Source organism: Lithobates pipiens, unplaced genomic scaffold (assembly GCF_037356315.1).
Source record: "Lithobates pipiens isolate NorthernLeopardFrog02 unplaced genomic scaffold, aLitPip1_a1.2 Scaffold_23, whole genome shotgun sequence".
NCBI classification, from domain to species: domain Eukaryota; kingdom Metazoa; phylum Chordata; class Amphibia; order Anura; family Ranidae; genus Lithobates; species Lithobates pipiens.
In genome coordinates, this window is record NW_027507785.1 from 216258183 (window position 1) to 216272525 (window position 14343).

At 45.9% G+C, this 14343-nt stretch overlaps 1 protein-coding gene across 3 annotated transcripts in view; it reads left to right on the top strand.

The window, feature by feature from the left end:
* LOC143928156 (uncharacterized) overlaps positions 1-14343 on the top strand; it is a 298275-nt gene that overhangs the window by 273432 nt on the left and 10500 nt on the right. For all 3 annotated transcript variants that reach the window (XM_077452844.1, XM_077452845.1, XM_077452847.1), the window contains one exon: positions 8371-8403. In XM_077452844.1, coding sequence (XP_077308970.1) covers positions 8371-8403 — 33 coding nt within the window. The remainder of the gene's footprint in view (positions 1-8370; positions 8404-14343) is intronic.

Sequence of the window (14343 nt, forward strand, 5' to 3'; positions counted from 1 at the left end):
GGTTCATAGCGCAAAAAATAAAAACCACAGAGGTGATCAACTACCACCAAAAGAAAGTTCTATTTGTGGGGGAAAAAAGGATGCACATTTTGTCTGGGCACAGTATAGCACGACCGTGCAATTGTCAGTTAAAGCGACGCAGTGCCAACTTGTAAAAAGTGCTCTGGTCAGGAAGGGGGGAAAATCTTCCAGGGCTGAAGTGTGCTACACTATAAACTTTTTGTTTCAGGATTGGATAGTCTCTCCAGTGGCGACCCGTAAATTAGGGGCACATGGGCATCACCCCCTCTATCTATGCGTCCGTCCCCTGATCTACATGCAGGGCACCGGACGCATGGATTCCAATGGGGGGGCTTTGAAGCATGTGATTAGAGCCAGAGGCTCTAATAGGCTTCGAAAAAGGGAGGGCTTGGGGCGCAGACCCATTTCCAGCAGAGAGCGGACTTAAGTCTGCTGATGTCACTGGAATCAGTCCAGGCACCGCCTCATTACTGCAATAAAGTCTGGATCTGCCAGGTGCCAGGACTCATAGCCCCTGATAGCAAGCCACTGAGAGACGGAGCCAGCTGCTCCGCCCCCTCTGGAGCTCAGTACTCCAGTGAGCGTGGGGGGGGGGGCAAAGTGGAGAGCTGCTGACTGACAGGCAGAAATTCTCTGCTTGGGGAGCTGAGAGAACCGAGTCATCTGCTGTGTTTGATCACTTGATTCTTAGTACAGAGGCGCCGGGGAACAGATGCTGCATCCACCTAGGTAAGTATAATGGGCAAAAAAAAATGTCTGATCTGGGGGTGCAGTAAAAAAAGACCAGGGGGTATACTGCAAAAAACACCTTTGTTTTATCCTCTCCAGGAAGGGAGACATTTCCCGATTCACAGCTGCACAGATCGGGAAATGTCTCACTGCCTGTGATTAGCCTGTGCAGTGTCGCCTTCCTGGCGGGATCGGGGATGTGGGGTTTCAAACACGCTCGAGCCCATCTCTACTCTCCAGGTTCCCCGCTGGTGCTGGCTGTGTGTGAGTTACTGACAGTCTGTCACAGTGTTAGAGATGTTTGGAACCTTTATTCCCTGTTCACTCGGCAATAGGGATGAGCTTCGTGTTCGAGTCGAACATACGTTCGACTCGAACATTGGCTGTTCGTCCGTTCGGCGAAGTCCGAACATTTTGGTCCGTTCGCGCCAAATTCGTGTGGCGCTCACGGCCCACAATGCACTGCGATGGCGCAGTGCATTGCTGGCTCATGATTGGCCAAGCATGCACTGTGACCCCGCATGCTTGGCCAATCGCAGCGCCAGCAGCGAGGAGAGCCATGATTGGCCACAGGCAGGATGCCTGTGGCCAATCATAGCTCAGGCTGTGTAGTGCACGCCCCACACTATATAAGGCCGCCAGGCGGCGGCCTTGTGTAGTGTGTTGGCGTCTGAAGCAGTGGGTGTTCTGTGTACCTTCAACACAGTACACACCGATAGTTTTCGGCCGATTTTCGATCTTGCTGTTGTGTAGTGGTTATTGTCTGCGTGCCCTGACCGCAGTATACACCGCTATATTCACCTCACCTATATAGCTAGTGATCTATCTTTTATAATAGAGCTTGCAGTCAGTAGTGTTAGGAGATAGTGCGTGCTGTCTGCGTGCTCTGTACCCAGTACATACCGCTATATCCACCTACATAGCTGTTCTCTATTTGAGCCTACTTGCCATCTGCAGGAGTTATTGGAAGTTGTGTGTGCTTCCAGCACAGCACAGTATACATCTGTATATACCCCTTTATCTCTGGTGTTCTATAATAAAGGCATCTGCAGGAGTTAGTGGGTGTTCTGTGTACCTTCAACACAGTACACACCGATCGTTTTCGGACGATTTTCGATCTTGCTGTTGTGTAGTGGTTGTTGTCTGCATGCCCTGACCGCAGTATACACCGCTATATTCACCTCACCTATATAGCTAGTGATCTATCTTTTATAATAGAGCTTGCAGTCAGTAGTGTTAGGAGCACAGCACAGTATACATCTGTATATACCCCTTTATCTCTGGTGTTCTATAATAAAGGCATCTGCAGGAGTTAGTGGGTGTTGTGTGCCTCTAGCACAATATACACTACCCAACTGCTTTTTTACCCAACTCCCTTCAGGCCATTACCATGTCTGGAAGGCCAGCAAGGAGAGGGAGACAGGCGCGAGCTGATAAAAGAGGGCAAGCAGGCTCTGTGTCTAGAGACAACAGTGCTGGTCGTGGACGCGGTGCATTGTCATCAGCACGTGGCCATGGGACACGCTTGTCCTTCTTTTCGGCAGCTGGACATGTTGAACCGCAACATGCCAACGACTTGGTAGAGTGGATGACCAAGCCCTCTTCATCCTCCTCATCCTCTCTCACCCAGTCTCAGGGTACTAGCAAAGCAGCTGCCAATGCATCGTCTTCCCTCCTCTCAATGTCATCATCAGTGACTCCTTCCCTAGACCCACCACGTCCTCCTGAGGAGTCTCCTGAACTCTTTGAGCACAGTGTTGGGTACATGCTCCAGGAGGATGCCCAGTGTTTTGTGGGCTCTGATGATGACACTCAGCTAGAGGAAGGCAGTAGCGTGAGCGCAGAGAGAGGGGATGCTCAAGAAGGACAGCAATCTGGCAGTCATGTTCCACAAGCTGCAGCATACTGCCAGGTTTGCTACAGCGATGAAGAGGGAGGGGATGATGAGGGCACTGACTCCACGTAGGTGCCTGGAAGGAGAGAGGAGGAGGAGGAGGAGGCACATGTCCAACGAGGCAGGATGCCCTCCGGGGGCCAGCTTAGGGGCAGCACACCGACTGAATCACACCGCAGAGCTCCGCCTGTGCAGAGCGCTGCCTCTGCGCGTTATTCTAAAAGTTCTTTGGTGTGGGCCTTTTTTGAAACGAGTTCATCAGATCGCACCGCTGCTATTTGCAACATATGTCTCAAGCGTATCTCACGTGGCCAAAACATCAGCCGCTTGGGCACCACATGCTTGACCAGACATATGTTGACCTGCCATGCAGCTCGTTGGCAAGCGTACCTCAAAGACCCACACCAAAGAACAAAGCGGACCTCTCCTTGCTCCTCATCAGCTGGCATCTCCAACCCCACTAGACCTTCAGTCCTCTCTGAAACCTGCTCTGAGAGGAATGAAGGTGTAGAATTAGGTGTGTCACAGCCAAGTGCTTCCGGGAACTCTGCTAGCGGTACACCCACGTCCGATTATAGCAGACAAATGTCCCTGCCCCAGCTGCTGGACCGGCGAAAGAAGTTCACTCCCAGCCATCCACATGCCCAGCGGTTGAATGCTAGTTTGGCTAAATTGCTAGCACTTCAACTGCTGCCTTTTCAGTTGGTAGACTCGGCCCCCTTCCGTGAGTTTGTACAATGTGCAGTTCCTCAGTGGCAGGTCCCCAAACGCCACTTTTTCTCACGGAAGGCGATTCCGGCTCTCTACCGGCATGTGGAAGGCAATGTCCTTGCCTCGCTGGACAGGGCGGTCAGCGGTAAGGTGCATATTACCGCTGACTCATGGTCCAGCAGGCATGGACAGGGATGTTACCTGTCTTTCACGGCCCATTGGGTCACTCTTCTGGCAGCTGGGAAGGATGCAGGACAAGGTGCAGTAGTGTTGGAGGTTGTTCCGCCACCACGCCTCCAAAATGCTACTATTGGTTGTGACACACCTCTCTCCTCCACCCCCTCCTCTTCTTCTTCCTCCATGGCCTCTTCCAGTGCTCTGTCCTCAGAACCAGCGGTGCTCCGTAGGCGTTCCAGGGGCTACGCAAGTACGCAGGCAAAACTATGCCATGCCGTGCTTGCGCTGGTTTGTTTGGGGGACAGGAGCCACACTGGGGCGGATGTTTTGTCAGCTCTGCAGGGGCAGGCCGAGAGGTGGTTGACGCCACGCCAGCTTAAGCCAGGAATGGTGGTTTGCGACAATGGCACCAACCTCCTCTCCGCCCTCCGACAGGAACAACTGACCCATGTGCCCTGTGTAGCTCACGTCCTTAACCTGGTGGTGCAGCGGTTCTTGGGCAGGTACCCCGGCTTACAGGATGTCCTGAAGCAGGCCAGGAAAGTCTGTGTGCATTTCCGCCGATCATTTAATGCCTGTGCTCGGCTGGCTGAGCTCCAAAAGGAGTTGAACCTGCCCAAGAACCGCCTTATATGTGACATGCCCACCAGATGGAACTCAACATTGGCCATGCTGCAGCGGCTGCACACGCAGCAGAGAGGGCCATCAATGAGTACCTGTGCGACTACGGCACCAGGACAGGGTCAGGGGAGCTCGGTTTTTTCTCACCACGCCAGTGGGGCATGATCAGGGATGCATGCACTGTCCTGTTTGAGGAGGCCACAAGGATGGTGAGCAGTGACAGTGCATGCATCAGTGACACTGTACCTCTTGTCCACCTCTTGGAGCATACGCTGCGTGGAATAATGGACAGGGCACTTGAGGCAGAACAGAGGCAGGAAGAGGAGGACTTCCTTGCCTCTCAAGGCCCCCTTTATCCAGACAGTGTTCCTGCTGTGCCACCCATCACACAGGAAGAGGATGAGGAGGAGGAAGAGGAGGAGGAGGATGATTGTGTCAGCATGGAGGTGGAGGCTGGCACTCAGCATCAGCATCAGCAGCAGCAGCAGCAGTCTTGTAGGGATGATTTACAGTCCCAAGAAACACGTGGACTTGTACGTGGCTGGGAGGAGGTAGCTGCGGATCATGTTGTCCTTAGTGACCCAGAGGACTCCGGACCGAATGCCTCAGCTAACCTACGCTGCATGGCCTCCCTGATCCTGCAAAGCCTGCGGAAGGATCCTCATATTCTTCGGATCAAGGAGAGGGACCATTACTGGCTGGCCACTCTCCTTGATCCACGGTACAAGGGTAAGGTTGCCGACCTTATCTTGCCATCGCAGAGGGAGCAGAGGATGAGACATCTCCGGGAGGCCTTGCAGAAAGGTCTGTGCAACGCGTTCCCAGAGACTGGGAGGTTACAAACTCCTGGTCCTGGACAACGTGTTGCTGAGGCATCGGTCAGAAGGAGCGGTGGAGAAGGTGGCCGTCTGACTGATGCTTTTAGACAATTTTTTAGTCCGCAGCCCCAAGGTATGATCGGTTCCAGCACCCATCGCCAGCGTCTGATTTACATGGTGCAGGAATACCTAGGGGCAAGGTCAGACTTGGACACCTTTCCCACCGAAAATCCTCTGGCTTACTGGGTCTTGAGGATGGATCACTGGCCAGAGCTTGCACAGTATGCAATTGAGCTACTGGCCTGTCCTGCATCCAGCGTTCTTTCGGAACGCACCTTCAGTGCTGCTGGTGGCTTTGTTCCTGATCACAGGGTGCGCCTGTCCACCGAATCAGTTGATCGACTGACCTTCATCAAGATGAATCAGTCTTGGATCACCCACAGCTACCAAGCACCTGAAGCTGATGTAGCAGAATAATTTTTTTTGAAATATCACATCCCTTCAAGACTGCCTATGCTGATGCTGAGTGACTGTCCTGTTATGTTGATTGTCTATCCTCTTCCTCCTCCGCTGATATGTTGGAAGAACATTTCTGGTTCTGGTTGATGCCATCAGCCCAATTTTTCTGCCCCTGTTTAACAGGGGCGTTTAAGTACAATTTTTGATGCAATGCTTTGCAGCAGGGCTAATTCCTGCAATCAAACAAGAGTATATGGGAGAGGTTGCAGTGTGGTGGCACCGGCACCAGTGCCTAAGGCCCAATTTTTCTGCCCCTGTTTAACAGGGGCGTTTAATTACAATTTTTGATGCAATGCTTTGCAGCAGGGCTAATTCCTGCAATAAAACTAGAGTATATGGCAGAGGTTGCAGTGTGGTGGCACCAGCACCAGTGCCTAAGGCCCAATTTTTCTGCCCCTGTTTAACAGGGGCTTTTAAGTACAATTTTTGATGCAATGCTTTGCAGCAGGGCTAATTCCTGCAATAAAACTAGAGTATATGGAAGAGGTTGCAGTGTGGTGGCACCAGCAGCAGTGCCTAAGGCCAAATTTTTCTGCCCCTGTTTAACAGGGACATGTAATTACAATTCTTGATATAATATTTCACAGGAGGGCCCCTTCTTGTGCCCACCCAGAGTAACGGTGAGGACTTATAGTGTTGTGGCACCAGCACCACAACCACCAAAGGTCAATTTTTCTACCACTGTTCAACAATGGCATGTAATTACAATTCTTGATATAATCGTTCACAGCAGGGCGCTCCAGCGCCCACCAAGAGTCACTTTGAGGGCTTACAATGTTGTGGCAAAACCAACACCTTGTTCCGCCATTTCTGCAGAGCATATAGGGCAGGCCCCTACTTTCAAACATCCAATTTACAAACATCTCCTACTTGCAAACGGAAGGAGACAACAGCAAGTGAGATGAAAAAAGATGGACGACAAAACAAATTATACAGGGGTGATAACCCTTCCCTATGTTTTCCAAAAAGCTTAAAAATAGTTTTTTTGACTGGAGCTACACTTTAAAAATGTACCAGTTGAAAATTACAAACAGATTCAACTGAACACAACAAACCTACACAGTCCCTGTCTTGTTTGCACCGCCTGTATACTGCTGTTCTGAGTATATAGGGCCTGGGGGCCACACGCATTTCCTTTTTTTAATATGGGTACAGGGTTCCCCTTAATATGCATACAAGACCCAATAGGCTGGTAATGGGCAGGGAGGGCTACCCATGCCATTTTTCTCAATGATTTTCAACCATATTGCAGGAACCAGATATAACATTAAAACCGCAAGCAGTTTTAAATGGTGTTATTTCAGTTTAATGTCATTTTGTGCAGGGACTGTTCTAAACACAGGAAACACGTGGCACTTCACAGGCATACTACAGACACCCCCCAGGCACCATATTTAAAGGAATATTTCACTTTTTTTTTTCACTTTAATCGTCATTAAAATCAGTGCTCCCGCCAAAACGCCCATTTTTAAAAACATTTTAGGCATTGACCCATGTCCCCTGGGGCAGGAGCCAGGCCCCCAAACCCTTTTTAGGACAGTATCTTGCATATTAGCCGTTAAAATTAGCACTTTTGATTTCGAATGTTCGAGTCCCATAGACTTCAATGGGGTTCTAAAGTTCGTTCGAATTTGGGGTCCGTTCGAAAGTTCTGGTGCGAACCGAACCGGGGGGTGTTCGGCTCATCCCTACTCGGCAAGCTTCTGTACCATCATGACCTGGAAGTGACGTCTGACTTTACTTCTGGGTAGTCAGCCTGGATCACATCAGAGACCCCCATCACATCACAGTCAGCCCCCATCACATTAGAGTGCCCCTCGCCAAAAAACTCTTGTGCAATCCAGAAATGACATGTCACCCCATGTAATTTTTGTTCATTAAACTGCTGTCAACACTTTAAAAGTGTTCCATGCACTTTCAGTATAGGATAATATCTTATATAGTCTTGAACTGTTTAATGACTTAAAGTAAAACAATATATCACATCAAATAATTTTCCTAGACGTGAAAATCTTATCCCATGTGCCAATAAAGCAGACGCCGGTGACATCAGGACAGTACAACTATGAGTAAGCTTGCACATGTCGGGAGGTCAGCCGTATGGACAAATCTTAAGTGGTCAAGTCAGGATTGTACTTACAAAATCATTCAGTTGCACTGCACTGCCATTTAGTGCACAGACATGTGTGAGTGTGTATGGGCCACAATGCCCCTGGCCTCTCTGCTTCCTAAAACTGACTTACTGGTCCTGTGGAGTGCAGCTGAACTCTGGGGGGGTACAGCCCAGCCCAGCCCAACATGCTTTAGATCAGGTCCTGAACCTTCTGCATACATACAAATATACGGTAAGTGTGTTAAGTCCTGCTAGACAACCTATGCTGAAAGCATAGACTGACTATGCCCTCCATATGACAATGCTAGTTACCTGGCTGTCAGGCAGTTCATTTAACTTCAATTTTTATCACTCACTTTGAACAAGTATGCAAAACAGATCTGTTTTAGTTTTGAATTTAGACAATTGATGCTTGTTCTGTGTATTGGAGCTAGATACATTTGGGCAAGTAGCACAAATGGATCAGCATTGAGAGTCCTAAATATCCCTCAGCACAGGTTTCCTTCAACATCTGAAGACTATGCATGCAAAGGTTTGCACTTTGATGCCAACTAGAAATTCATGGGCTACTGGACCACATTTCCAGTAGTTTCTATTAATCTCAGTACCTATAACTGTACACAAAATGCATAGATTTAATTATTGGTAAACATGAGGAAAAGGTGGTAGCTATTTGTTGTATACAAAAGTTTATTCTGTATATCCCCTATTGTGATTAGATATAAAAAATTATTTCTACTAACTAAAGTATTTGTTCTTTTTTTAAGATTGAGGATTTTTGTATTCCTGATAAGGATCTGGTAAGATTTATTTATATCTAAACAAGTTACTAATAAAATTTGAAACATTTTATTTTACTCCACAGTTGTGATATGTAAGTTTTTAGTACATTAAGTACATTTTGGTATATTTTGGTATATTATATATAGTTATTCTTTTCACAAGATTGTATTATGAAGCTGTCTTAGGAAAATGTATTTTTAAAAGAAAAGTATGGCCAAAGGTATCAAAGGGTCTCAGGAGTTCACTTACATTTGTTCATCTGTGACCCAGATTCAGCAGACAGTAAGCTAAAGCCCACTGTCTGCTGACATCACAGAGCCGCTCCAGGCTCTGGAAGGATCCCGGCCATATTATTGGGATCCACCCAGATGCCTGATCAGCAGCTGGCTCAGCCTCTCAGCAAGCTGCTGAAGGTCGGAGGCAGACACTGCCACCCCCTCCATAGTACAGCACTCCAGTAAGCACTGGAAGGTCTGAGCAGAGAGCACTCACTTCTCTCCACTCTGAGCAGACCAAGAACACCCAGTTTTCAGGTATAGAGCCAGAGGGGGGACAGCTGCAGCATCAGACCCCTACTGCAGCATGGAGGTGAGTATGGGTGTTTGTTTTTAGCAACTTCAAACTTCTCCTTTAATCAAATAATTATTTAAATATTCTCTGTCAGTTTTTCAATGTTCTGCCATTCATTAGGGTGATGTCAGCAGGGAAAATTTACTGCTGACCAGCAGCATTATCACCCAGGCAGGGGAACCACTTTCCCTAATGGAATAGACTTCTCACTGGTCAAGCCAGTGATGGAAAGAACCCATAGGAAAAAGGAAGTGGCTATTTAGTGAACCTGTCACAAGCACATTATCACCAGCACATGATTGCTCATCTGATATGGCCCTATAGCAAAGAAAAAGACAAACATCTGGGTCAATAGTTAGGAGGGGAGGATTAACTAAAGGCAACTAAACCATTCACTAGAGTCGACTGTCCTCCTTCATCCAATCAAGTGCAAGCAAAATTGCTATTTTTGTTAATTTCCTTTCATATGATTGGGTATTCTTTGCAAGTACAATTACACTGCATTTACTAAGCTTTGGGGAAAATGCCCTTGGAAGTGCAACTAACTTCCTTTGCAAAGTGAACAGCCTATTTGTCTCTAGTACATCAACCCGATCTGAGGTAAAGTTAACATTGTAATTGTGTAATTTATCTTCCATCCCTTTTGTTGTAATTACTTACTTTTTCCGCCACCACCTTATTCACCTCCATTCCTCTCCTTGGGAGTAAAAACTCCTGTGTAAGCTCAGTGTGTAAGGGGGAGCTATGATTGGGGAGGTATTTGCACCAAACTGTACTCCCCACTTCTACTTGGATAGTACAGCTACCCACCTGTAGTTGGACTACCTTCCACCATATTGCGTCAAACTCTAGGCCTTAGGCCCACTCATGACTTCCCTAGACTGATGCTTTAATATTTGAGAAATGTCCTCACAGAAAATGCACTTTCCACACTTTACTGTAACTTCACAAAGATTTCCATGACATCTGACATTTGACATACTATGAGAATTCCATGATGTGGATATTTACTGCAGAACGCAAGCACATATCTTTATGCCATCTTCAGCTACATCTCCATTCCTCTCCTTGGGAGCACCACATATTTGGGACTACTTCCCATGTATACTAATTCCACAGCATTCATTTCCATCACCTCATCACAGGACCCACAGATGAGGGTCCAGGAGATTAAGGTGCCACCTCTAGTATACCAGTCTCTCTCTCCTTGTCCTTTTTATGGCTCAGCTGGGCACACTCCCAGATGGCACACTCATTCCCAGGCTTCCATCACTGCTCGCATAAGAGGATTCAATCCAGGTCTCCTGTGGTCTTTTCAAACTTGCCTGGGATTTTAAGCCCAGCAAAAGGCCCTTTAGATAAATTCTGCAGGAGACTAGATCTGAGTAGCCCTGGGATATCTCACTCCCATGCCCTTTTCAACTAGGACTCCAATTACCACTGGCATTTATATGGGTACTAACCCTGCCAATTACAGCACTAAAAGAGGTATTTTTTCTAAAAGGGGTGCTAACACCTAATAACAGCTTTCCTTTGCCATACTATACTTGGAAAAGAGCCATTTAGCAGTGGTCAAACTAATGTACACCTACCCACAAGTGCCAGCCTGTGTTTGAACTTACCTGGGCTAAGGACCTTCATTGTGCATCCATGAGACATTGCTAGTGCCTTCTGATTTGCCATTCAGGCATCAAGCACTGAATTATGGGAGGAAAGGGAAAGGATTACATAACTGAAAGTACAGAGTATTTTTATAGGGCAAAGGGGGTAGCTTAGGAAGGTGGAAAACTATCCACAACAGAGAGAATACTCAAGATTAAAACAAACCCTAACTGCTCAATCCAACACTTCCCAGCATACGTTTCCTGTAAAAATCTTATCATGCATGAAGATCACTCTACCTTTTTCTATGCCACTCCTGTGTCCCCGAAACTGGCACAATTTTTATAATAGTGACTATATGGCTCTTTATATTAGTGAAATGTGCTTATATTGTACAGCGCTTACGTACACATAAGCTATTTGCTAATTCCCACAGTGAATGTTTCTATAATCAGTAATCAGTTTATAGGAGCATAGAGATCATTAAATATAAACTAGTGAGCTAATATCGTTGAGGGTGCAGCCTGTCACTGGGGGGGGGGGGGGAGCAAATCTTAGACAGAGAACAGTTATACATGATGTGAACTCACTAGAATTCTGGCAGTGTGAGCGAGAGTATCTGTTAAGCTGCATTGGTCTAGGTGCAGTAGGCGAGGCAGTCGGGCGCTGTGCCTGGTGTTATGATGGTGACTGCAGTCACTGTGAATTATTTTTCCAGCCAGAAAGTGTTGCGGGAAAAAGGGAAGCAGGCGCCCTTTGTTGGTTGGATGTTGGAAGTATAGGTTGTGCTTGTTTGCTCACCTGCTGCCCACCCCTCACAGCCTAGCACACAGCAGACCATGGACCAGCACTGGTTAGCTGCCTGGGGATTGAAGACCTTGGATCTAGAGGGTCTGCTAAAATTCAGGTCTTGTAATAGGTTTTCTTTAAGAAGTGTCATGGACATGATTTATATACAGTAAATGCAGTACTACATTTAAACATCAGGGAGGACATTTTTGATTTAAACTATGAAACTAACAAATCTGTCTCATAATTTGTCTGTTTAGTTCTTTGGGGTTATGTGGTTATAGTATTCTTAACATAAACAGTCAGTAATAGTAAAAACAGATTTAGTTCTTCCTAGCTACTAAATAACCTAAAGAAGAATTGCATGCACTATAATTGCGCTCCAAATCCCCACAGCTTCACTTTAACCTTACCAAGACCAGGGGTCAATTATACCTAGATGCCCATCCCCAAATTTAGCAACATTAACATAGTTACATAGTTAGTCAGGTTGAAAAAAGACAAAAAAAGTCCATCCAGTTCAACCACATAAAAACATGCATTGGTCAACTTGACAATAACTATATGAATAATTTGCCTACTTAATATGTTATAATTAGATTTTAGGGACTTATAATACATGTCTTTGGTATGCTGTTATAATAAAAAAACATGCTCTGTTTTTTTTTTATCATAGGGTGACAATGTACAAAATGAAAAAAAAATATATATATATATATATATTTTTACAATTGAATACTATTATAATTTAAATACGGTAATTATAACAGATGAATACAATATCAATAAATGAAAACTGCAGGTGGAAGACTTATTTTATCAATTAAGTCTCTCTGGCCTGCATGTGATCACATGATAGGGAACAAAAAATTAATAAGATATAAATAAAAATGTAAAAATATATAGCAATAGCTCAAATCTCAAAACAGTGGTGATGTGTCTTACAGTACCACAGAAAAGGCAAGGACTTGTTTTTATGTAAATTGTTCATAGATCACCTTACTCAGGACCTGGCATTTTGTGAATCATTGCAGCAAACAAAATCATCGTGCTCCAGCAGTACACCGTAAGAGGAAAATAAAAGTCACCTAGGTGGATGAGGGATTTTAAGCAGAGAACAGTCAGAAGCCTTTCCCCTCTTTATAAATTGTGGTCATAGATACTCCTGTAGATAAAGATTGTCAAAATACAACAGGCACAATAGGCACAGTGGCACAGTGGGAGATGTATCCATCTTCTCTGTATGATGTGGATAGTATGGAGTCTGTTAGTTCTTTTTGTTCAGCCTGAAAAATAACTTAGTGGAAATCCAGGTTAATTTTTGTTTTTGTTTTTAATAGTTAATTTGGGCTAAGCTGAACCAAACAAACTATGTGGCAGCCGCTGTGTGTGCTGTAATGGACTGTAGTAGTATTAGCTACAAAGTAACGTAAGCGACACATCGTTATGGGTGAATTTAAGAGAGTCGGGCCCAAGGCTGTTTTTAAGGCAGGGCAAAAAGGGCAGCTGCCCTGGGCCCTGTCATTGTTGTGGGGCCCAAAGCAGCTGCCTCATACTTGCCAACTATCCTGGTTTAAATTCCCTCGCCCCTTGAGGTTTTAGTCCTGTGCTGTATCCCAATATCTCAGTGTGAATTGCTGCTATTAATGGTGCCCAGCTCTGCTCTATTGTTGTGTACAGATGACTCACCTGCAGACCCTATGTTTACAAGTAAATTACCTGCATTCATATGTAAATAGCAGCGACATTCAAATGTAAATAGCCGCAGCCAGTGACATTGATATGTATATAATTTCCCCCTGAGGTCATATCCACAGTAATCTCTAGCAACCAATCAACAAGCAGAAATCATTTGCTGTAACCTCTAGCAACTAACCAGTGAGCTGTAATGTGTGTTGTAACCTCTAGCAACCAGTCAATGAGCAGTAATGATACACTGTAACCTCTGGCAACCAATCGCAATAGATGCCTGATCCGATTCAGTAAACTGATTTTGAGTCTAGCTGCTATTTATTGTAAGTCCCAGAGCAGGTGGAGAGTAAACTGCATGGGAGGGGGGGCCCAAGAAAATTTTTGCCCAGGGTCCAAACAATATTAAATATGGCCCTGGTAGGGCCGACTGCTACTCTGCCATTCAAAAGAAGCCTTGTATTTTTAGCAAGGATTACGAGGCTTCCTCTGACTGGTTGAGGTGTAAATAGTGACATTATACAACTGCCAACCCGGCAGGGGTACCAATCCTCCCGACTCTATTCAAACAAAAAACAAATATTAACATTATAGCTGAATTTCCGGAATTAGGCCCTGTTCACACCAAAACACACTGCAGTTGCGTGTCAATGCTTAGTTAACGACACCCCAAACACGGGTCACAAATGCAGTGCATTTGCTTCCACCGGTTTGCATGGTACCAGAGTACAGTACAATGCAATCCAGTTACAGTGCATTTTAGTGCGATTTCAGCCCTTTGAAAATGAATGGGCTGAAATCGCACTGCAATGAACTGCGTGTGAATCACACAGGAGCATGCATTGCATTCATTGCAATTCCTAGTTTGAACCAGCCCCCAGACAAAATCTAACCCTGCAGTATGGGTCCCCACACTGAAGGGTTAAGTACTCATTTAGTCTAGGGGCACAAGGATAAGGTGAATTACTTACCCCATTTCTTCAGTCTGGTAGGCTCCAGCACCAGTCTCTTCTACTCAAAGCTGTGGGCCCCTCCCCCAGCATCATCATTTACAGTGCGGGGCTATAAACCCTGCATTGTACACAGAGGAGACGAGCATGTGAGCGTGGCTATGAGCACCGTAGAGTGGCAGCTGCATAGACTAACTGAGCCAGAAATAAGGTAAGTATTACACTTAATGCCTCCACAATTAGACTAAACAAGTATTTAATCCTTGCAGTGCAGAGGGTAGGTTCACTGCAAGGATACATTTTTGTTGTCCTAGATTTCAACTTTTACTGACTTTCCATAATTTAGCAGACAGTTGC